Here is a 24,214-nt window from a genome sequence, read left to right as displayed (position 1 = left end):
AATCCCCCCCCCAAGGGTCCGTTGCTGCATCTGCGCAGATTGCAGGAGCAACGTTGCTTCTGCTGCTGTTCCCCCCATGGAAAAAGGGTCCCAGAGCATGTCCAGAGTCTTCCAGGGCTGCCTGTTGGCCACATCTGAGTGAGCTCAGTTCCTGAGGGGTCTCAGTGAAGGGTGAGCTGATCGGTGCCCCAAATAGTCCATGTCGGAGCAGGCCTCACGCCCCCCCCCCCAACGCAAGCAGAGGACGGCAACCCACACAACTCACAAACACGCAGAGCTGCCATCTGAACATGGGCTTTTATTCCATTATTATCCAAGTACCTTTTAAAAGATAAATTGTACAAGTCAACATGTGAAAAAAACGTTCGGGAGATGCCAGCCGCTGGCCCAACCGCTGGTGGCTGATGCCGTCTTTAGAAAATGTACATATTTACAAGGGAACCCTTCAGGAAAAAAGGGAAATGAAAAACCCACAAGGGGTCTGAGGCCTTCGGGGTCCCCGCCGGCACAGAGGGCAAGCGGGACCCGGGGAGGAGGCCGTCCGGGGCAGTGGGTGGCAACAGAACAGGCGTTTGAAGGCACTCGGTGACGTACGCAAGAAGGTGCAGGGCTCTGGCGAGGGCAGGCGCCCCCCACAGCCCAGGGGTACCTGGAGAGAAGCTGGGGCGGGATCAGGCAACTGGGGAGGCGAAGGCTGCCCCTGGCAGGGAGGCAGAGCAGGGGCAGCCACCATCCAGGGTGAGGGGCACTGAATACACCCAGATCTATGGGGCGCAAGGAGGAGGCTCAAAGGGGCAGCCCAGAGGTCCCGTCCCACCTCCCAGCAAATACCAGGCTGCCCCTTCTCTAGACGATGAAATCTGCTCTCTCCTCAAGACTCCCCCCTCCCCAACCCCTCTGACCTAGCAAGGTGGGCAGCAAGGTGTGGAAAGGCTGCGGGCTGAGATGGAGGGGCCAGTCGCCAGCCGTAGAGCAGCAAGGTGCAAAGTATCAAGTGGCAGCTTGTTCCACGGGTGAACAAGCACCCTTTGGAACTTCCCCACCTGTGGGGCTGCTGCTGCCCTCCCCGTCCCAGAGGAGCATGTGCACTTTTTTTTGTGGGGGGGGCTGGACCGCCCCGTTCCTGATGATATGAAAACGGGCAGCTTCAGTGAACGGCCCCCTAATGCGCAAAGCATCGGCGTTATGTTGAGGGGGCTGGTGGCCGCCCCATAGGCAGGCAGGGGGAAGGCAGAGCCATTCTGGGCAGCGGGTGTGGAAGGATGCCAGTGCTGCCGGTGCCCCCCCTGCCCCCCTCCCTGGCCGGCGCTTCCGCCCATCTCTGGCTGCTTCCATCTCGCTCGGCCTCCTCTGGGCTAGTCAATCTTCTCCACCTTCCCAATGATCTTCTCCTCAAAAATGGGCAGGATGGCTTCATCCTCCCGCACCTCTTCGAACACCACGCCGCAGTCGAACTCGTCGCTTACTTTCTTGAAGTAATACCTGCAAGACAGAGAGTGTGGGAGATCCAGAGCCTGCAACCCCTCGGAGGCTCAGCGGGGCGCTCGGGGGCCTTTCCAGCACAAACCCAAGGCAGAAGGCAAAGGGGGCGGCAAGGAGGACCCCGGGCCAAACCCCCCCCTTCCCCGCAGCTGGGCCCTGTCCTCCGAGCCCCAACTCTACATAGATTCACTGGAAACCACCGACAGCGTTTTAGCACAAGTGACGAGGACAGAGGAAATGCACAAACTTGTGCAGGGCTTCCGCGGAGCAGGCTGATGAGCCAAACCCTCTGCGGATCCTGATGCAGAATGACCGGCAGGCCAGCGCACTTTTTAAACTGGGGTAGAGAAATCTGTGTCGCTCCAGGACTGCAGCTCCCATCATTCCTGACCGCTAGCCATGCTGCTGGGAGCTGAAATCTGGCGACACCAGGAGGGTCCCCACAGCTCCCCCTGCTTTAAAGCAAGTTTCTAGTCCTCATCAGAATACAAGAAGGGTCATGTGGTGCATGGCTGCGCTGACAATGGGCTCCCCTCACAGCTCAGGTGCCCCCGACTCCTGCCACCTCCACCTCTAAAATGGGCCCATTCCGCTCTCTGCCAATAAACTAAAGGAGAGGTTCTGCAAAAAAAAGAGAGGAAATTGTCAGTTTAGAAGAAAGCGTGCAACTCTGAACATGACGTGCCATTTAGTGTGTTTGGGGTTTCCCTTGGCACAGGCTTCCTCAGCTCTGATGCAAACAAAATCGGGTTTTGACTTGAGTTTCCTTCTCCAAATACCTCTTGGCTTGGTTCTGCGGAGGTGAGATTTGCACAGCGATCCGTCTCCTGGGCACCCTCCCCCTGCCTCTTTCCTGCTTCTGTGCCAACCGACAGAGTTGGGGCCCACACATTTGTGGGACTTCTCATCCCCAGGGGCAGAGGCTGGAGGCCACGAGCCAAAGAGGGGAAGCACCAGAGGCAAGGCTTCTTGCCCAGGGACCCGAGGCATCCCTCCCTGCTCACCTGTAGTTCCCTTTCTTGGTGAGCAGCTCCTTGAAGTGGCCCAGGGTGACGACACGGCCTTTGACCAGCGTGCGGTAGGGGATGGGTTCTCCGCAGAAGTAGTAGGCTACCACAATGTTCTCGCAGGGCTGAGCGGAGCTGGCCCCCGGCCTCTTCTGCACCTTCGCCCTGCAAGGCAAACACAGCACAAGCCCTTTACACGGCGGGAAGCCGATACACCACCTGCTGAACTTCCTTGGAGGGAGGGAACCAGCTCCCTTGCAAACCGGGGGCAAGAACGGCACAGGCACCCCCTGCCGGGACCCAGGAAGCTCTGGGGGAGAACAGCTTCCTCTCCAGTCCCAGAAGCCCAAAGGAGAAGGGCGGCAGGTGACTGGAACTTCCCATAGCCAAAGGGCAGGAACACAGAGAGAGGAAAAAGCCACAGCTCAGAGAGGGGGGTGCCCAGGCCGGGGTGGGTGGGTGCTGCAGCCATCCCAGCATTGCTACCTGGGGAAGAGGGGGACAGATATCCCCAACGCTTACTAGGCAGGGAGCTGAGCAAAAGACCTTTCCAAAAGAGGGGGGGGGGTGTTGGTTGCCTCAAAGACCGAAGGATTTGTTCAGACAAAGGGATGCCACCTCTTTCTCTGGGAACAACTAGGCCCCAAGATGTCCCTGCTAAGGGAAAAGCCCTCGCTTGCCAAGGAGCCTCGCCAAGAGCCCTGGACCAGCACACAGCTCAGCTCCTGCACAATTCAGCTCCCTTCTGTAGGAAAAGGGGCAGGAGGGGTTCAAAGCAAGAAGCCGTCCCAGCCCACTGCTCCGGCACAAGCAATGAGGGGCCATTGGTACCCGGCTGCACCCCTCCACTCACCAGCCTGTCCCTTCCCTTCGCCAGCCCACCCTGGCTCTCTGCACGCTGGCCGGGTGCTCAGACCAAACACAAAACCTTCTAGTGCGGCAGGAGAGCTGGAATAAAATTCACATCTGGCAAACAAGAGCCCCTTTGGTTTCAGATAGTGCAGGGGTAAAGGTAAAGGGACACCTGACGATTAGGTCCAGTCGCAGACGACTCTGGGGTTGTGGCGCTCATCTCGCTTTACTGGCCGAGGGAGCCAGTGTACAGCTTCCAGGTCATGTGGCCAGCATGATTAAGCCACTTCTGGTGAACCAGAGCAGCACATGGAAACGCCGTTTACCTTCCCACCAGAGCGGTACCTCTTTATATACTTGCACTTTGATGTGCTTTTGAACTGCTAGGTTGGCAGGAGCAGGGACCGAGCAACGGGAGCTCACCCCGTCGTGGGGATTCGAACCACCGACCTTCTGATCGGCAAGTCCTAGGCTCTGTGGTTTAACCCACAGCACCACCCGCGTCCCTTAGGGTAGATGAGATTAAAAAGCCCAGAACACAAATATTCATGGCCCTCTAGTGGCTATGATGACTCACTTACCAGAAGTAATGTATTTAGGGCTGCCATACTTCCGGATTTTCCCAGACATAACGCAACACTTTTTTTGGCGTTTTTGAAAGTTCAACAACTTTTGGGGCATCCTAGTTTTTACTTTTTGAAATATGGCAATTTTCTGACCAAAAGAAGCCTCCTAGGCCTAGATCATAATACAGTCGTACCTTGGAAGTCAAACAGAATCCGTTCTGGAAGTCCGTTCAACATCCAAAATGTTCGAAAACCAAATCGTGGCTTCTGATTGGCTGCAGGAAGCTCCTGAAGCCCCATCGGACGTTTGGGTTCCAAAAGAAAGTTCGCAAACCGGAACACTCAATTCTAGGTTTGCGGCATCTGGGAGCCAAAACATCTGAGTTCCAGGGTGTTTGGGATCCAAGGTATGACTGTATACACCAGGAGGCTTAACTTAGTCAGAATCGAGTCTGCACTTCCAGACATTCCTTCTGGAGGATCTGTGAAAATGTGTGTCCTGGGTTTTTTGGACTCATGTTCTGTCCATGTACCATCTGAAACCAAAGGGGCATGTTGGTGGCCAGATGCAAAAAATATTGGCATTCTTTTCAGCTCTCCAACCCCAAAAGGCAAGCCACAGAACCAGCCCCACAGGCCCCACGGCAACAACAGTTGGGAAGAACGTCGGAGGAGCTCTGCTGCCACCAAGGCCCCCCTGGCCCAGCACCCTCCCCCCGTGGCCAAAAGCAGCTGGAGGCCAGCAGTCCTCTCCTGCTGCTGCCCCCCAACGAGTAGCAGGCGGCCTTCCACTGGCACCAGGGGGCATCAGCCCTAGAAGCCACGGACCCTCCTCCTCCTCCTACTTGTCTAATCCCATTTTAAAGCTGCCCAAGAGTACCTGCCGCTAACACCTGAGCTGCACTGGGCACCAGGGGCAGGCGGGAGGCTGAGGCCAGGCAGCCAGAGGAGCCAGAAAAACAAGGACTCCCTGAGCAGGGAAGGAGGAGGGAGGCTCTCCACCTGCCTAGTGGCAGCTGCCTGCCAGATCAGAGGCTTCCCAGCAGCGAGCGAACGGGCACATTGGGGGCAAGGAGGCTCCACAGGGGTCCCTGCAGCCTCCCTGCTGTGCCCTACAGGACCGCCTCTCCTGGTATGCCCCGCAGAGGACCTTAAGGTCCACAAATGACAACACTTTGGAGGTCCCAAGCCGCAAGGTGGTTAGATTGGTCTCAACTTGGGCCAGGGCCTTTTCAGTACTGGCCCTGACTTGGTGGAACACTCTGTCATAAGAGACTAGGGCCCTGCGGGACTTGACATCTTTCCGCAGGGCCTGCAAGACGGAGCTGTTCCGCCTGGCCTTTGGTTTGGACTCGGTCTGACCCTTATATTTCCCTGCCCTTATGGTCTTGATTTATCAGCTACTTTTAAAATGAGGCTGCATTTTAAATTGCATTTTAACCTGTATTTTAAACTGGTTTTCCCCCACCTCTCTTTCCAGTATTATGTTTTTACTGTGATTTTATTGGTGTTAGCCGCCCTGGGCTCTGGCCAGGGAGGGCGGGGTAGAAATAAAATTTATTATTACTACTACTACTACTACTACTACTATTAGGGTTCCCTGGTCCAGCCGCCCCGTGGCTGAGGCCGGTCCTGGCAAGGCGGCAGAGCGAAGCCCCCTGGCAGGGCGGGGGGTGGGGAGGGTTCTAGAGCTGCTACGGGACGGGTGGGTGGGAGGGAGGAGACAGGAAGAGCTGGGGCACCTACTCAGACTCGGAGAGATCCAGGTCGGAGACGGCGGGCACCACACTCAGCAGCGGCATGCAAGCCGGCCTGACAGAGGAGCGACCTCTCTGGATCACCTCTTGGGCATACCTGGGGAACAATCTCAGACATTAGACAAGCCTTCCTGCCGCCAGCCGGCCGGGGAGCCCCGTGGGGTGCAGGCCCCAAAGGCCGGGGGACTGGGGCCTCCTCTCTCTGCCCCTCTCCCGGGGGCCTGCCCAGGGAGCTCAGAGAACAGGAGGGAAGCTCTGCCACGTGGGGAAGGAGGGAGGGGGCCGGGAGAGGCGCTGGCAAGAGACCCAGGCCAGGGCCCAAAGCACAGCTCTGCTCGGGGCCCAGAAACACAACAGGAGCCGACCTGGTGGCCGTTTGGGCAGGAGGGTGGATGGGTTTAAAAAGGGATCCGACAACTTTGCGGAGGAGGAGGAGGAGAGGGCTCTCAATGGCCAACAGCCCCCCTGGCTAGGCTCGGAGGCAGCGATGCTTCTGATCGACAGCAGCTGAGAGTCTTCCTGGGATCAGGCCCCACATCCAGGTTCCCTTTGGGGCTTTGGGGGCCTCCTCTGAGAACAGGATGCTGGGTTAGAGGGGTCAGGGGCCAGATCCAGGGGGGCTCTCCTTATGAAGGGGGCACCACACCCCAAAGGCCAGCAGCAGCGGAGGCGTCTTCCCCCCCCTCCATGACAAAGGGGGTTGAGAGCTAGTCACCTGGGCCCAAAATGCACACACGCACCCCACCCCTCTGGCGCAAACAAGCCCCCTCAGCTCCCTTGCAAGTCGCCTGTGTCTTTGGGGGGGGGGTTCGTCACAGAGCCGGCAAGTCTCACACCGCAGCCTCCCAACTGCAGCACAGAGCCCCCCCCAAGCATCTCTGTCTGTTCCTCCAGTCGAAGAAGAAATGAGCGCCAAGAGGCAAGAAGCAAGGGGAGCTGCTCTGCCCGTTGCAGCTGAGATACCCCCACCAGCCCCCACCCCAAAGTCCCAGAGGAGAAGGAGGCGCTTTCTCCCAGAGGAGAAGTGCTGCTCTGCTTAGCAGGTAAAAGTGCAAAGGGGAGGGCTGTGCAGAACACCCACCAGCCAGCAGCAAGCTCTGGACTCCAGTTCCTCACGGGAGTGGAGGGGCCAGACCAGCCCCTGGAGGGCAGCAGACCCCCTGCAAGGCACACCGCCCCCCCCCCAGGTTTTGCTACAGGGGAGTGTCTTTTGGCCCCCATCTCCAGCTGTTCAAGGCCCTTCTGCCTGCCTTCCAGGGAGCCAAACCCAGCAGCCCCCTCCTCACTCTGAAAGGCAGGTGCAGGGCCAGGGGGTCTGGGGGGAGACAACCACCCACCCACTCCTGGTCAACCCCGTGGCCAGGACAAGGCCACACCCCCTCCCCCCAAAAGCGCCCCCCCTGGCCGTACCGCTGCTTGGCCGGCGGCTTCCCCGTCCTCTTCTCCTCCTCCTCCAGGCGCCGCCGGGCTTCCTCCAGCTGCGTCAGCGGGTTGGGGGCCGGGTTGGGGGGCATGGTGGGGTCCTGGATGAAGGGGTGCGAAGGCTGGACGACGTTGCGCAGCTGGGCGCTGACCCACGGGTGGACGGCCATGGGGCGCTCCACGGAGACTGGCCGGGGCAACTCATGGGGCAGCTGCTTCTTGGCCCCGGAAGAGCTGGGGGGGGGGGGGGAGACAAAGCAGAAAAGGTTTTGGGATAGTACAACTAGTGCTGTAGAAGAGAGTGAAAGAGGCGGGGGGCCCTTGAATTTTAGCATCACGCAGGCTGCCATTGGAATGAGAGAGCCCAATGTCCACCTCCTTGTGGAATTGGAAAAAAAACCTGTCAAAGGTCTGGCCAGTTCTCTCCCTCTCCTATGTGCCCCCCACAAGAACTGCCCCCCCAACAGATCAATGCAAAGCAACAGATAAGGGGCCCTCTGCCTCCTGCCCCTTCCCCGAGGAACTGGAAAGTTGAGGGGGTGGGCATCTTCTTCTGAAGGCCTGGAGGGGGGAAGAGGGGGCAGCAAAACATAATATATACCGTATTTTTCGCTCTATAGGATGCACCGGACAATAGGACGCACCTTGTTTTAGAGGGGGGAGAACAAGGGGGAAAAAATCTCCCCCTCTCTGCCCAGCACCCCTTCCGCGAAGCGGCAGGAGGCGCTGCGCAGAGAGGGGGAGAATTTTCCCCCTCTTGTTTTCCCCCTCTAAAACAAGGTGCCGCTTAAGGAGGCAAGCCCCCTTGGGCTGCCCCCTGTAGCCAGGCAGCCTTGCTTTCCGGCAATGGAGCTTTCGCACCCGTGGCCGCCAGCTCCCCCTGCCCCTCTCACCCGTGGCCTGTCTTCTTGTGCCTGCTGATCTCCTTCTCGCCTTCGATGATCCACTGCATGATCTTCTGGTTCTTCTCCACGTCCTCCGAGGAGCCTGGAGCGTCATAGCCACTGCCGTCGCTCTTCCCCAAATCGGCTTTCTTGACGCTCCTCTTGGAGAGCAGGCCGGCTTTCCCGCTGTGAGGAAGGAGGAAGCAAGCAACCGCCTCAGTCATGCGTTGCTCCCAAGAGTGGGATTGGGGGGGGGGGTGATCTGCTGCACTGCAGGCAGCAGAAACCCAGGGGATCGGGACCCCAACCCTGCGCTTGTCAGCATGAGCTCTCTGTGTGTGCTGGAACGCCCTCCCTCGCTGCCCCACAGACACTGGACCTCTTCCAGCCCCAGCCCTCCATCCTGCCACTGGCTTGCACCAGAAATCCTCCTCGCCGGGAAGAAAGCTCCATGGAGTCTTCCCCCCCCCCTTCCCCCCTTGAACATTTCTGCCTGGCTGCCCCTGCCCACCTGCGGCTCACAGGGGCCAACGCCCGTCCCAATGGGCCCCCTCCGCCGCCACTCACCCATAAGCCGAGGGCTCCGTGGGGCCCAGGCTCTCCCCATAGGCCCGCGACTTGGCAGCGTAGCTGTGCGCGTCCACGTTCCAGGCGAAGGGTCCTGGCGCGCCCTGGCCGGCCTCCGCCTCGGGCGGCTCCTTGGGCTTGAGCGCCCCGTGGTGGTGGACCAGGTGGTGGTGGTAGACGTGCTTGTGGTGGTGGAGGCCGGCCGCGTCCGCCTTGAGGGCCGCCTTGGCCCCGTGCTTGCCGTGCCCAAGGGGCACCGTCCCCAGGAAGCCGTGCAGCTTGCCGGCCAGGCCGCCCTCGGGGGAGCGGGGCTTGGGCGAGTGGCGCCCGGGGCCCGGGGACTGGCAGCCCGGCGTCTTCATGACCCGCTGCACGTGCTCGTCCAGGATGCTCTCGGGGTTCTCCTCGTGGGCGTCCCGGAGCTGCATCTCGGCAAAGCGGGGGGCCAAGTGGGGCAAGGCCTGCGGCAGGGGGAGCTTGTGGCCCGCCAGGGGGGCCCCCAAGGAGATGTCGGCTTCCTCGCCTTCCTCCTCCTGCTGGGAAACACAAGGCGGGTCAAGGGAGGGTGGGGGAAGACAGGTCTTAGGGAACACCGGCCGGGAAGAGTAAGTGAGGGGGCTGGACGGGGGGGGGGGGGAGATGTCAGGGGCTAGCTGGACAAAGAGGAGAGGTGGGAGGTGCCAGCCGGGGAACCCCCAAGGGAACCCCCAGAGGAGGATGGCTCAGAGCCAGGGTGGTGGGACACAAGGGAGACGTCAGAGGGAGAAGATTGGGAGGTGCTGGATGCTGAAGGGGCAACAGGGTTTAGGGAGCAGGTGATAGGGAGGAGTTCAGACTCAGAGGCTGAAGCAGAGGGGGGGGGGGTCAAGGGACTGCAGAAGACTCCAGGGAGTCTCCCTCTCCGCCTGTGACAAGCCCCGCTCCCCCCGGTCTCTGAGAACGTGCAGAGTAATGAGGAGAGCAGAACAGAGGTGCACAGACACCATCTGATACGGCTTGGGAAACATCCAGGCGAGGCTGGGGCAGGGATCTCCAAGCAAGCCGCAGCTGTCCCCGCCGCCCCTACTGACCGCTCGGACACGCTTCAGGCGCTCCTCAAGCTTGGCCTCCGCCTCCCGGTCCCTGAGGACTTCCTCCAGGCGGTTGATCAGCTCGGCAGCAAATTTCTGTGGTTCAACGTGGATATCCTTTGGCATTCGGTAAGTACGCTGTGGGAACGACACGCAGCCCTGGTTGGCAAAAGGGCCGGCCACACCCCACACCCCAGCCATGCAGCGCACAAGGCCCCGTCCACCAGCCCTCCCGACTCTGACTGGCAGCTGCAGAGGGAGAAAGGCCTTTCCCAGGGGCTGGCCCTGCTGGGCCTCATCCCATAAGCAGAGCGGATGCTCTCCCTCTGGAAGACAGGAGGAGGCTTGGCGTGACTCACGGGAATGTGAGGTAGTGGCACACGTCCATTTGCTTTGGCACTTTCCTGCATCTCTCGGCGATGCTGCTTCCGGAGTCGGTACGGCGGGATCCCGTCTCTGGCAAGAGGAAACAGTGAGAGTTTGCGCAGGGCAAGGCAAGCTCCAGGCGGAAAGGGGTACAGCGGGGACAGTGCAGACGGCCAGGGGTCATGGACCGGCTGGAGGCAGAGTAGAGGGGGAGGTAGCAGCCGGGGAACCCCCCAGGGCAAGTAGGCTGGGCGACCAGGGGTGGTCAGAGGGAGAAGAGGGAGCAGACTGCTGGCAGGTGTCGGAAGCAGAAGAGGCAACAGGGCTTAGCGAGTGGGAAGAGAGCAGTGCAGACTCAGAGGCAGAGTGCAGGCAGGCTGTGGAAGAAGACAGGGAGCCTCCCCTCCTGCTGTGAGCAGCTGCCCTCCCCGCTGGTCTCCCAGAATGTGCAGAGAAATTACAACAGTGGAGCCACGAGAGGCAAGAAGACAAAGGCTTGGGCCACGGGGGAAGGAGCCTTGGAGAGCGAAGGGAACTCCTTCAATGGCACCCTTTAAATGGCACCTTTTTGACCTTTAAAGCCCTATGCGGCCTAGGATCCAGGCACCCATGGGACCGCCTCTCCTGGTATGCCCCGCGGAGGACCTTAAGGTCCACAAATGACAACACTTTGGAGGTCCCAAGTCGCAAGGTGGTTGGATTGGTCTCAGCTAGGGCTAGGGCCTTTTCAGTACTGGCCCCGACTTGGTGGGACGCTCTGTCACAAGAGACCAGGGCCCTGCGGGACTTGACATCTTTCCGCAGGGCCTGCAAGACAGAGCTGTTCTGCCTAGCCTTTGGTTTGGACTCAGTCTGACCCTTATGTTTCCCTCCCCTTATGGATTTGATCTATAGGCTACTTTTAAAATGAGGCTGCATTTTAAATTGCATTTAAACCTGTATTTTAAATTGGGTTTTTTTCCTATTATGTTTTTATTTTAATTTTACTGGTGTTAGCCCCTGAGCTCGACTCTGGCCGGGGAGGGTGGGGTATAAATAACATTTATTATTATTATTATTAATGGGGGCAAGACCTCCTGGAAAGAGTTCCCAAGACCACTAGGATTTTTCAGTGGGTACTCAAGGCCACGCAGCACCGTCACCTCTTTTTGTTGTTGTCAAAAAGTGTGGCACATACTGTAACGGCTTCATGGTGAGTACTGGCAGTTATTTTTCTAGGAAAAAATGCTCTGTTCACGCCTGACACCGGGTGCCGCCGCCTTTCCCCGCAGAGGCTGATTCCGGAAGCCCTCCCTGGATTCCAGGCCCACACCTTGAAGCAGGATAGCAAGGTCCACAGGGAAGGGTGTGAGGGCCACATTGCAAGGCATCTCACAAGAAGGCATCTTGCCCCCACCCCCCGGTCAAGTCCTGCCAGCTTCCTCCTCTGACGCAGGCTGGCTGCCACCACTGCATGCCCACAGCGGCCTCCGCGGTCAACGGCTCAGACTTCTTTCCCCCCCCTCACTTCCATCGCAGGTGCCCACCTGCCCAGGACAACCTGTAGCTGGCTAAATATTCCACCCCCCTTATTTATAAGAAGAGGCTGGCAAATGTGTCCTCTGTGGCAGGCATGCCAGGAGTAGGGTGCCTCAGGCATGGAGCTGTAATTGCTGCAAATATTCAGGATTTATTAGGTGTTATTTTTAGAAATAGGCTGCCTGTGGGGATCATTCTTAAGGGAGCACCACAACCCGCCTTCGACCAGCGTCTCTGCAATGGGGAAGGGGCTTCATCCCCCACTGCAGCTCCAACGGCAGTTTCCTGACCTTCGGCACAGAAAAAACCCTTGTAAACCCAACATTTGTTCTTCATTAGACCCTTCCCTGGGCTGCTGCTGGCTCTCGTTACGGCTTGCGTGGATTTACTCAGGTTAAATAAATCCAGAGTTTCAAAAATGAATTTCTGCAGGAAGAGAAGGTCGAGGCCTGCAGAGACCTTTGCGATGCTGCAAGGGTGGCGGCCGTGTCTCTGCCCTCGGCGCAACGCAAATGGCTCTGACCACAAGCAGGCGCACGCTTTCCAAACGCACAAGTCCTCCGGGGCCAGGGAAAGTCACACCCGGCCACCACTACGAAGGAGGCCTGGCATGGAGAGCCCTCGCCCACAGTGCAACGTGAAGCTTCTCCCAGAAGCCAGGGGGCGGGTGTGTGTGTGTGTGGAGCTATTAGCCCCACAGCTGGGAAAGCCCAGGGGGTCTGCAGAAGCAGCTGGAGCAGGCAATGGGAGGCAGGCTACGAGGACAAGACTCCCGTCAGCCACTTGCTGGGAGCCAGGCCTACCTGCCTGCAGCAATGGGAAGGGCGAGGCAAGCTGCCATTTTGCTAATATTGTTTTACAGATTATAACTGCTTTACTGATGACTTGTTAATCATATAACATGACTTATGCTGTAACTGTGATGCTTAGCTTATTTTTTAGTTGCTGGTTTGTTAACTGAAAAGGTTTTACTGACTATTTGTTAATTATTACATGTATTATATGTAATCATATTATATTCCAGGCTGTTCTTGCGGTGCTCTGTTCTGCTGTTGCTGTTTATTGTTTGTGAGCCACTTTGGGATTCGCTGGAATGGAAGGCAGTGTAGAAATACAGTAAACCGAATTGAATCAAGGCAGCAATAAGCAGGCTCCCCCTGGCTCCCTGCGCCCTCCAGATGTTGCTGGCCTTCAACTCCCCCTTCCTCCTCCCTGGCTCCCATGGGGCCAAGCTGGCTGCTGGGGCTGCTGGGATTTGGAGTCCAGTCGCACCTGGAGAGGACTCCTGTGCAGGCCACGCCCCCTCTGCTCCGCCCCCTTGTCCTGGCAGCCCAGTCCCAGCTGTCTCTCTCGGGGCGGGTACTCACACGCTGCTGTCTGTCAGCGACATGGTGTCGGCGTCACTGGACATGCTGTGCTGCTCGCTGTCGTTGGCGCTGGTGGCGGGTGCCAAGGCGTAGCCCGTGTTGACGTAGTAAGGGTTGACTGGCTCTCTCCAAGGCCCATGCCTGCAAAGGAGCAGAAAGAGAGAAGGGGGTCCCGGTCACCCTCCAGACTCCAGTCCCTCAAGGACCCCGCCCATCCAGCCTTCAAAATTCCCCAGGCACCAAGCGCATTTCACAACTGGCGCGGGTGCCAACTGCGACCACACAGAGATCTCTGGGCGCCAGGTTGGTGACAGACATGCCCACCTGGCTGGCCCCTCCAGCTTTCTTAAGCAGGTCAGCAGAAGTGTTTATCTGTTCCATTTGTCTCCCACCTTTTTCTCCAAGGAGTCCATGGTTCATCCCCCCCCACCCAGCTGATCCCTGCAACGACCCTGTGAGGTCAGCTAAGAGGCTGTGACTGACCCAGTGAGCTTCATGACAGAGTGCGGATTCAAACTCTGATCTCCCAGGTCTTTGTCTGACACTCTCACCACTACACCCCACTGCCTTCCTAAAGTACTTCTGCTATGGGGCTGCTCTATATATTAAGTCGGTAAATAAATAGCGGAAAAGCAATATGTCCCTTAGAGAAGGATTGGAAATATTTTCCTGGAAGCCTGAATTAAATTTATTCTCGGTGGTTTTATCTGAGGTTTTAATGTGTTGCAAACCACTTTGAGATATTTTTTCTTTAAAATATAAAGCGCTGGAGACATGAACGATGGCGATGAAGAATAATCCCCACTGGGGAGAAATGGAGCCTCTGACATTTGGTTGTGGCAACAAGGTTTAAGGTGCCATTTGGCAATTGGCTTATATATCTGAGCCGCCACAGAAACATGGAGCCAACGTGAGTGGAATATGGCACTTAGAGGACGCTTAACTCACCACCGGAGGGTGATAAGAGGAATAACAAAGAAAAGTGGGCTTGACTCTGCACGGTCTCAATTTATATCCTTGATGAACAGCAGCACAGCCATCTCCCTTCCATCTCAGTCACAGCAGCCGCTATGGAGAAATCATCTTAAGGCTTTAGACTGACGTGTACCCTGAGGATGGCAGCTTAATCTTTAATGTAGAAGATTTTCCAAGTTGGTTTTGTTGCCCATACAACAGTATACAAGACAATAATACATGTACATGTATTTTGTCCTGGAAAGCAACACTTCATGCTTGGTAACTGTTTGTAAAGGTCCCAATATAGTCCATATTGGGGGGCGGGGTGGTACAATTTGCCTCTGGCACCTTCTGGGTCCCACCAATGGGGACTGCAAAGGGGACAGAAGCGACTTGGAAGCTCCTGCAGAGAAGCAGCCCCACAACTAGGAAGTGCCAAAGGCGTCTGGTCACACGTACAAAAGCCCCCCAGCACAGACCTCCACCATTTCCCAAACTAGATGGCACTGAGCGGCCAGCAGAGGGAGAACACCAGCCCCACAAGGCACAACCACGTTGCACTGGGTCAAGGACCAAGGAAGACAAAACTGGGCTCCCAAGAAGGCAGCCAAGGCACGGAAGGGGCTGAGCTCAGGCTTGCTGGCAGAAGGCCCCGATTCATTCCCTGACAACTGTGGGGGAAAGCACTGGGGAAAGCTCCTTGGAAAGCCGTGGTCAACCAGAAAAGATGGCAGCCAACCAGAGAGGACCCAAGGCTGCTTCGCGTGTGCCTCTGGAGAGGGTCTTCCATCTGCCCAAAGGCTTCCTGGGCAGAAGTCTCCCAAAGAGAGCAAGGACCCCGTATCACCCGCCCCCAGGGCTGGGCTCTTGCAGGTGCTATAAATGGGTAAAGGTAAGGGAGCCCTGGACGGTTAAGTCCAGTCAAAGGCGACTTTGGGGTTGCGGCACTCATCTCGCTTTCAGGCCAAGGGAGCCGGCGTTTGTCCGCAAACAGCTTTCCGAGTCATGTGGCCAGCAGGATTAAACCGCTTCTGGCACAACAGGACACTGTGATATAAGCCAGAGCGAATGAAAACACTGTTTACCTTCTCGCCACAGAGGTACCTATTTATCTACTTGTGCTGGTGTGCTTTCGAACTGCTAGGTTGGGAGCTCACCCCGATTTGAACCACCAACCTTCTGATCGGCAAGCCCAAGAGGCTCAGTGGTTTGGACCACAGCGCCACCTGCATCCCTGCTATAAATGAAAGTGGGAAGGAGACCTGGGGTTTTTCACTTGAGGCTGGAGTTAAAAAATGCTTCCCTGTGGACGTGGAATGCCCAAAGGGAGACCCAGCCAGCCATGATCAGGGACAGCACAGTTTAAAACACCACATAAGGCTGATTAATATTCTACAGACTTTTAAATATGCTTGGGGGATTATTGTGTTTTCCTTGTTTTGCTTTAACTATTTACTTGTGCTTTTGCCTTGCATTTTTACCCTGTGACTCACACCCTGAGATCTTGTAAGAAAGGGCTGAATATAAATCTAATACACAACAACAACAATAACATGACCAGGTGTGGGGCAAACAGAAAGGGATTCTGGAAGAAGCACCTGCGTCCTTCACCCACCCGCATACTGCCCCCCTGGGGTGTGGATCTGGAGATCAGGCTGATCCACGTTTAGGGCCCTTGGAGGTGGCAGCACAAGGCTTCCTCCGACCCAAGGCAGCGGAGCGCTCCCCAAAGGCACCAGCGTCCCTGCCTTGCTGGCTGTGCAAGAAGCGGCCCCTGAGCTTCTCCAGGTGGCCCTTCCCAGAAAGGCCCAGGCTCTCTCCGCATCCAGCAGGCCCAGCTCAGGGCAGGCAGCCATGAACGTTTCCCTTTATTAACAGAAATTCCAGGGAGCTTTTCATCTGGAATGCATTACTATGAGCAGAAGGAAGGAATGAAAGAAACGCCACCGTCCGCACACAGACGGGGGCAAACTGTTCCAGATCCCTTCCTGCCCTGTTTACAAGAGCGGCTTCGGCTAGGGAAGCAGGCCTCCTGTTTCGGGAACGCCAGCCATTGTTCCCGCAGGGTGCAGGCAGCCTCCGGGGCCAGCTTCACCTCCAAGGAGCAGGACCCAGGTCCCAGCATGGGCAAAAGCAAAGGGCCACGCCAGCCCTTGCCACCTTCACGTGGCTCAGGACACCCAGCTGGGCCAAGAGCAGCCCGCAGTGGCCAAAGCAAGAGGGGCAGCAGGATGGGGGGGGCACACACTCCACCAGAATATGCTAGCAGGAGGCCTGACCTAAGGGACTGGTAGAAATGCTCAGCACTGGCGATGGAAGGGAAAGATGGAGCAAGCTAGGCTGCTGAGATGCCAGGAAGAGGAGCTTCAGGTGAGGGGAAGGGGAGGAGGAGAGTCAGGGCCTGGGAGGAGCAGGAGGACTGGCCGGAGGTGGCAGGGGGCTGGAAGGAAACAAGGCATGCAGAGGAGGCTGAGCAAAGGGGCAGAGGCCTTCTCTGTCAGGCAGTTCTGGCTGTGTGACGCAGGATCTGGGCAAGAGTCTGAGAGGTGGACAGACCCAAGGGGGAGTGGAAGGGTCAGGCCGTGGCCATGTTCCCTCCTGGGCGGAAGACCAAAGGAAGGAGACAGGCCCCGACCCAACGGAAACAGACCCATGTCCCCAAGCTGCGGGTTTCCATATTAAAAGCACAGAGGAGTCGTCCGAGGATGCCCATCCACAGGGCAGGCCACAAACGAGGTGGGCTCAGGGGCCCAGTCTGCATCCAGCAGCATACCAGCCTGGCTTCAGCTAGTGGCACAGGCCGGCCTTGAGCGTGAGCAAGTTGGGGGCTTTCAGCTCTGGTGGCTGAAACGTCTCTCTTTGCAGAGCTCAGAAGGAATCTCAACAATTTAAACAACAAGAGCCTCCCCCGCCCCCTCCCAGGCCGCCAGATTCGGAGCCACTTTTTCCATTTCAGCCAAATCCCATCTGCAAAGCTTCTGGGGTTGTTTTTTTAAAAACACCTGTGCTACTTCGGATGCGGTGCAAGAGGGGCAAAATGTCCCCCGAAAAGCGTTTTTACAGAGTCGCATCCATTCCTCACCCTTCCATTCTGCGGTCTATTTTTACCCCAAACATTTGGTGCACAATTGAGGAGCAGCAGCAACAGGTGATGCCGTGATGCCTGCAAGGCGGGACGTGTGTTCGGATCACACTCACCAATCCAATTAGCTGTCGAAAAGGGGATGGAGGCAGGCCCCTCTGCAGAAATAAATGTCCCCAGCTAGCAAAAGCCTGCGTGCTTGGAGCTCCCTTTATTTGTAGGAAGTGCCGCAGGTGCCTATTGCACCCACAAAGGGCATTTCCAACTTGAGCTTTATGGTCTGGAGGCACCTGGCACAGCTACCCTGCTGAAGGCGGGCAGGTCTGGGGGGCGGGGGGAGCCACCTGGAAAGGACTCAGGTGCTGCCTTGCGTTCCACGACTGTGGAAAGGCAGGCAGGACATCATGGTGGAAATGGTTAAAAATAAAACAGCAAAATCGGCAAGATATTCATGCAGAAATGGGACTTATGTTCCAAGAGGCAGTTAAGATTTTTAAATGGATCCTGTAACGCAGAGGACGTGTGGCAAATTGTGTTTTGATCCAGTCAAAAAGTCTACCTGCCTTCGATGGATTGTGCAAATGTATAGCTAGGAGGGCTCATTTGGGTGACTCCAAGGGAGAGAAAAACAGCCGCCCAAGTGCGCTGGCAAAACTGCCGAGACCCTTCCTGGGTCGGGAACTCCCACATGGAATTGTGCGAGGAGGAGAATGTGCTTTTTCACATTATGTGCCATGACAAACACTTTCCTGAAGCTGAAAGAGTTCTTCTCTCTTGGAAACACACCAAGGTGCAATCTGAAGTGGAACTCCAAACTGATTCAGGTGCATCAACTTCAAACACGAAACAAACACCCAATGAGACTGTGATTTTGGGGGAACTGGGGTTAAAACGGCCTTGAAGCTTGTCACTTCCACTGCCAGTATCGGGGCCCAAAGATGACGATCCCATTGATCCCTTACGCAGGGCAGCAGCAACTTTTAAACCAGTGAAGTAAGAAAACCAGGTGGCTGTGGGCTCTGCTTAATAATAATAATAATAATAATAATAATAATAATTTTATTATTTATACCCTGCCCACCTGGCTGGGTTTCCCCAGCCACTCTGGGTGGTTCTGACTGCCCTCTCTTGCTAGCTCTGGAAACTGGGGAGGAGGAGCAGAAGGAGAAGGTTTCTCTTCACACAGACCCTGAAACAGGGTTTCCTTAGGAGTCTGAAAGCAGCCCCTAAGAAACAAGGACCACAGGTGTACTTTGCAAAGAAAACACACCACCACCTGCAGCCATGAACAAAAACAGGATGTTTAGGCAAAGCATCCCCACCTGACCGTCCCATCTCAGCATCAGCAGGTGCCCCATCAGGTCCCAAAGCTTCCCTCCGCCCCCTCGCCTCCCTCCCCCCTGGAACACCCTTCAGACCGTCAGTCATTTCAGAGACCAGCATTGCTCTGTCGTGGCAGACAAGGGCTTCACCGCCTCACGTGCAATTCAAGGGCTGGGTGCAAAAGGGGCTATTAAGGAGCAGCCACCTGGAATGTTTTTCATGAAGGTGGTACTGACAGCTGCCCCCCCCCCAGGTCACAATTCATCCAGAGGACCCTGTTCCTGGGACTGCTTCCCATCTCCAAGCACACTGGGGACCTTAAAACAGGGAATCCGGGATCACGTTGCCAGAGGTCATCATGGGTGATGGTCAATTAAGTTTTACTCAAGTGCAGACCGGTTGAAATTAATGGACCTGTATGGAGGGTGTTCATTCATTTCAAAGGGATTACTCCGAGTAAAACTTAGCGGACTACCACCCCACACATTTCATTCCAGTGTGACTCTGTCATAGGGGCCAGCAAGGGAGGCAGAGAATCCGTCCTTCCACATGGCTCCAGGCTGTGCTTTGTGTTGTGACGCTGTTTCAGCATCACAGGTGGACCCATATAATCCCCCCCCTTGCACACCCTTGTAAGTCATAAACAAGGAACACACACACTCTGTCATTGCAGAACAAGAAGAAACCTCTGTAGGCCTTGCCGTCTAGAGAAACAATGAATGGTTACCAAACTCAGCCAAAGTTACTTCAAAGCTACCATCTTCCCAACCCCCCATCCCCGACAACCAGTGTTCGAAATTCCCCAGGTGCCAAGCATGTTTTGCAACTGGTGAGGTTCCAATCGTGCACACGTGGAGATCTCTGGGTGCCAAGCTGGCAACACCATCCGGCTGGCCCCTCCAGCTTTCTTAAGCAGAGGAGCAGAAGAGTTTATTTATTGCCTTTATATCTCATCTTTTTCTCCAAGGAGTCCATGGTTCACATACCCCTTTTCAGTTTGATCCCTACAATGACCCTAAAAGGCTGTGACTGACTTCAAGGTCACACAGTGAGCTTCATGACTGAGTGGGAATTTGAACCCTGATCTGCCAGGCCCTGGTCCGACACTCTAAGCACTACGCCCCTTCTGCTACGGGCAGCTATATAAATTAAGTATGTAAATAATATGGGGAAAGCAAAATGTCACATAGAGAAGGATCTGAAATGTTTTCATTGAAGCTTGAATTTGTTTTATTCTGGATTGTTTAATTTGATGTTAAGATATTTTCTTTAAAATATAAAGCAGTATAAATCATCATCCCCGACGGCCGGGAGGGGGGGCAGGGAATGGCGCCTAAGCATTCCGTTGTGGCGACCGTAACTGAGGTTTAAGGTGCCATTTGGTGATTTGCTTTCTAACACAGCCTGAACTGCGGCAGCTCGCCTGGATGTTAGCACCACCCCTTAAATACAACTGTGCAAACTTCCAGCAACTCACCTGCCCACGACAGCCACAACGTAAGTCTCAGGGTCTGACCTCTGTAGTGTCAAATGGTGGACTTGCTTAAACTAGGGCTGGCTACTTGCTGGCCTACAAAGTTCCCCATCTCTTATCTAGGAGGGGAAAGTTCTGGGACCTTTTGTATCCAGAAGACCTCCAAGGCCACGGATGTCATCTGGAGTTCAGGCGGAGGAATGCCATAGCGATACAGAGGAACAAGTCATAAACCTCTCTCTCTCTCTCTCTCTCTCTGAAAGGGTATTTTAGGAGTTCCAAAACTTTGCCCCCAGGAAAATGATCTCCCAGAAGCACTTGGAGCAGGGGTCAGCAACGTTTTCAGCCATGGGCCAGTCCACTGTCCCTCAGACTATGTGGTGGGCCAGACTATATTTTGGAGGGGGGGGAAGAACGAGTTCCTATGCCCCACAAATAACCCAGAGATGCATTTTAAATAAAAGCACACATTCTACTCATGCAAAAACACGCTGATTCCCAGACCGTCTGCGGGCCGGATTGAGAAGGTGATTGGGCCGCATCCAGCCCCCGGACCTTAGGTTGCCTACCCCGGACTTGGAGGTTCAAACTCCACAAGGAAGGCCCAGTAGCTGGGATCGTTTCATAGCCTCCTGAGTAAACTAGCAAGAGATCAGAGGAGCGCCTCCTTCTCTTGCGGTTTCGCATGCAACATTCCTGTCTCAAAACCCAGATGAAAACAGTACTCAAAACGGAAGGCTCCCAGCATCTGCAACAAGGGGCGGAATTTGCTTGGGGGACGATGAGATCCAGCTGTTGCCCTCCAGACTGCTAAGACAGTAAATGCAATAGGCGAAGGGGGTGGAAGAGCTTATCTCCAGAGCCTAGCAAGAGGGAGGGGGGACCTGCCAAAGCACTTCTTGGAGTTCCCCTGCTGTTTCTAGAACCTGCTGATGCTGGGGTTGGGTGGGGGGCAAAGAGAGACAAATAAAATAAAATGCAATTTGAGCCTGGAAGTAGATCGTGGGATATCTGGATTGAGTGGATCTTTTAAAAAAAATCTTACTAGTTTATGTGCTATGTTCTTCTAATAAGTTTAGAGCTTATTCTAGGTTATAACAAAGTTGTTGGGGTGGGGTGGAATAGACGGTGTGAGACTCAGAGGCCAATTCTGGAGAAATTCCCAGCAATGCATCTATCGATAACTTCACCAAAATTGTTGCAAGAGCAGTTAGGCAGGACAGTAAAAATGCCAGGAGCTTCAGGCAGGGGCTGCAGCCAAGCCTTGCAGACGGCAGGGGATGAGCTTCGCTCAAATCTCAGCCGCTGAAAGGAGGAAGTGCTGGGCCTGTAACCCCTTTCAGCTCTTCCCCAGCCACCAGGGGGCGCCTCCACATCCTGCCCTGCTACCCGGCGGAAGCAGACTTCTGCCCCACGAGGTGGTGGCACATGGTGGGGCAAGTGAGCATCGCTCACGCGGAGACAACCTGCAGCTCTCACCTGTACTCTCTCCCCTCGCTGTATCTCCTGGACGACGTGGCTCGCTGCGTGGCCGTCTCCAGGAGGAGCTTCTGGGTGAGCCGGCTGGAGGGAGCAGACTCCCGGCCGGCCATCTCCTCCTCCACCTCTTTGTCGCACTTCCATTCCTCGTCCTCGTTAAGGGTAGGCAAATAGCCGGGGAGACACTTCCCTGTCCCCGACCCTGAGCTCTGGTCACTGTACACCTTCGGACTCTCCCCACCCGTCCTTGTATACTCCAAATAAATATCCGACTTAAGGAAGAGGGGGTACGTGTTCTCCTCAATCATGGACTGGATCTCCGTCTGGGCCTGGTCGAACATGGCCGGGTCGATCAGCTGCTTCATCACGCAATCTTTTATAAAGCTCTTCGTGGCCGGCTTGATCTGCCGCGACACAATCCCGTTATTGTCCAGAATGTACTTTTTGTAAATGGCCTTGGCCAGCTTGAGCCTCTTCTCCTCGTTGGAGTCACACGGCTCCAGCTTCCGGAAGCCGCTGCAGGCGAACCAGAAGTCCAGCAAGTCCGCGCAGTCCTCCTGTTTCAGGAAGGTCCGGAAGAGGTTTATCCCATCTTGGTCGTCCAGCAGAGAGTGCAGAGACTCTGCCCATCTCAGGTAGGGAGGGGTGGGAGAAGCGCTCCCCTCTGGCTCATAGCCCAGGTCCAGGTCGGGGCGCCTCGGAGTGGCCGTGGAAGTCTCGGTTTTGATGGCATCGCACTTCCCAGAGTAGAACCCATGGCCGCTTAGCCGCAGGTCCGTGGAAACCAGTTCCCCTTCCTCTCCTGGCACCGGGGGCCTCGGAGCATCCTCGGTGAAGCTCCCCCCAAGGTCCAGAGGGAAACCTTGGCCCTGCACACTCATCTTGACGGCATCCGCGGGTGCAGCAGCAGCAGAACGGCGGCCCACGCCTCAGCGGCCCAGCAGCCCCTGCCCCAGGGGGAAGACACACGGCCGGCTGCAAGGTTGGAGAAGGACGGTTAGAAAGCAGCACAACGCTCGCAGGCTCACCCTTCCCAAGGCCCTGCAGCCCGCTCCTCCGAGGAAAAGAAGGCAAGACTTTGTCGGGCAAAGAGGGAAGAAGCTGAGCATCTTCTCCCCCAAATTAAGAGAGCCAAGGGCCCCGAATGAGCCACGCAAAGGACCTGAATGCAGCACACACGCCTTTCCCCATCCTCAAACGGGCAATGCCCCCCCCCCCCGAACCCCTAATAACTTCCTGTCAATTCATGCACTGCAAAGATAAGAGAAGATAACGAAGTTCCCTTTCTGGTCCTGATCCTGGAAAGGCCCAAAGGGGGGAAATCAACACCGAGTGTAGCTTTTTTTGACAGCACACCGGGATGCAAAACGATGCAGCGGGGGCTTTTAAGAAACCTCCCGAAAATATTATTTGTGCAAAGTATCGTGGAGGGCTCTTAAGAGGGGAATGGGCAATCCTTTGCAGGTAAGAGCTCTCTCTCTAGCACAGGAGAGTCATTTTATATTCCATTGTATGACAGAAAGCCCTTCTCGGAGCCTTTGGGGGCCCAAGAAGCCCAGCCACCCCACTCCTCCGGCTCTGGGGGCTGAGGGGCCGCCCCGTCCCCCCCATTGCCAGCTGCCCTGGGAAAAGCCAGCCCCCTGCCGGTGCGCCCCCCAAGGGTGGCAAGACAGCTCCCTCGGGAGGGCAGGAGCCTCTGGGTCTCAGGCTGGGGTGCAACAGACTCCTGCCTGGCAGGGGGTGGGCTGGATGACCCCGGGGGGTCCCTCCGGAGGGAGCCACCCCTTCGCGGGGACCCGGCCCGCCGAGAGGGGCGCCCGGGGGGTGGGCCGCGGAAAGGGGTCCGACGGGGCACTTCCTGAGGGGGGACCCTCCTCCCTCCCTCCGCCCGGCCCGACACGCGACAGGCACGTGTGAAGGCGGCCGCCCGACCCCGCAGGAGGCCGCGGGCCCGTCTCCCTCCGTCTGTCTCCCTCACCGGGACAAGGAGGCGAGCCACGGTCGCGGCCCCGGACGGGAAGCCGCCGCGCAAGGCCGGCGGCCCCGGGACTCCGCCGCCGCCATCATCCGCGCTGCCGCCGCCGCCCCGGCCGAGGGCTCCGCTGCGCCGCCGCCGCCGCCGCTTCTCCCGGTGGTGGGCCTCGTCGTCCTGCTCCTGGTCTCCGCCTTCTCCGCCTCCTGGCCTGGGCCTCCTCTCCGGCCTCCCTCGCGCTCCCTTCCGCCGCCGCCGCCGGAGACGGACGAGGCTCGCCAGCGCCCCCGCAGGCCGCGCCGGGGAAACCGGAGGCCGAGCGAGGGAGGGGAGGAGGGAGGGAAGGGGCTGCGCGCGCACGCGGGCCGCGGGGGAGGTCGCCTAGCAACGCCAGGGGAGGGCGAGGCCCGGCGCGGACCACTAGGCGGCGCTGCTGCCGGCCAGGGGCGGGGAGAGAGCGGACCGGAAGCGAGGAAGGCTTTCTCTGGGGCACCGGCGCGGCGCGGGGTCGGACTAGATGACCCCTCGTGTCCCTCCGGGCCCCGTGGCGCGGGGTCCTAGAAGAGGCCTTGGGACGATTAATATTCCACAGCTTTTTAAATACGTTCATTTTGGGGGGTTGAGTTCACTGTTTTGTTGCTTCTGTCGTGGCTATTTGTGCATCTTTGATCTAGGTTTTTTTTTTAAAAAATCATGGTAAATCTTTATTGATTTAAAATACAAACGTACAGCAAAGATAAGGATAGAAGAGTTAAATACAAAAGAAGAAAACATGAAGACGTAAGGGTCAGAAAAAAATTTAAAAAGACAAAAAAAAGAACCAACAATTTATACAAAATCATATCCATCAAATAAAAAATTTCTGCATAAATTTCTTTCGGGGCTATCTGTTTCTGCATTTTTGATCTAGCTTTTTTTTAAAAAAAATCTTGCAAAGTACCCTGAGATATTTTTTGACGGAGGGCGGTATAAATCAAATAAATAGAAGGCAGCAGCCAAGCGCAGGGAGGCGGGAGGCAGCCGCTTCTGCTTTTTTCTTTTCTTTTCACAGTCTGACTTATTTATGTTA

The 24,214-nt window shown here is 56.5% G+C and overlaps 1 protein-coding gene across 4 annotated transcripts; it reads right to left on the bottom strand.

Annotated features, from left to right (window-relative positions):
- Nucleotides 1–278: 278 nt before the first annotated feature.
- Nucleotides 279–23,430, bottom strand: AXIN1 (axin 1). 4 transcript variants are annotated; one of them, XM_028705277.2, is made up of 11 exons: nucleotides 23,152–23,430; nucleotides 21,174–22,148; nucleotides 12,859–12,999; nucleotides 9,967–10,063; nucleotides 9,608–9,745; nucleotides 8,538–9,073; nucleotides 7,980–8,156; nucleotides 7,075–7,320; nucleotides 5,654–5,761; nucleotides 2,487–2,654; nucleotides 279–1,482 (listed from the first exon to the last, which is right to left on the bottom strand). In XM_028705277.2, the coding sequence occupies exons 2-11, from the start codon at nucleotides 22,052–22,054 to the stop codon at nucleotides 1,356–1,358; spliced, it is 2,619 nt and encodes an 872-aa protein (XP_028561110.2). In that variant the 5' UTR covers nucleotides 22,055–22,148; nucleotides 23,152–23,430; the 3' UTR covers nucleotides 279–1,355. The 4 variants fall into 4 exon arrangements, with proteins under 4 accessions (XP_028561110.2, XP_028561113.2, XP_028561114.2 ...); XM_028705280.2 differs by having other exon boundaries at nucleotides 8,538–9,070; nucleotides 23,152–23,429; XM_028705281.2 differs by lacking the exon at nucleotides 5,654–5,761.
- Between the last annotated feature and the right edge of the window lie 784 nt (nucleotides 23,431–24,214).

The sequence above is a fragment of the Podarcis muralis genome, chromosome 14 (genome assembly GCF_964188315.1).
Source record: "Podarcis muralis chromosome 14, rPodMur119.hap1.1, whole genome shotgun sequence".
Classification (NCBI taxonomy): Eukaryota; Metazoa; Chordata; class Lepidosauria; order Squamata; family Lacertidae; genus Podarcis; species Podarcis muralis.
This window is presented reverse-complemented; position numbering and strand designations above follow the sequence as displayed.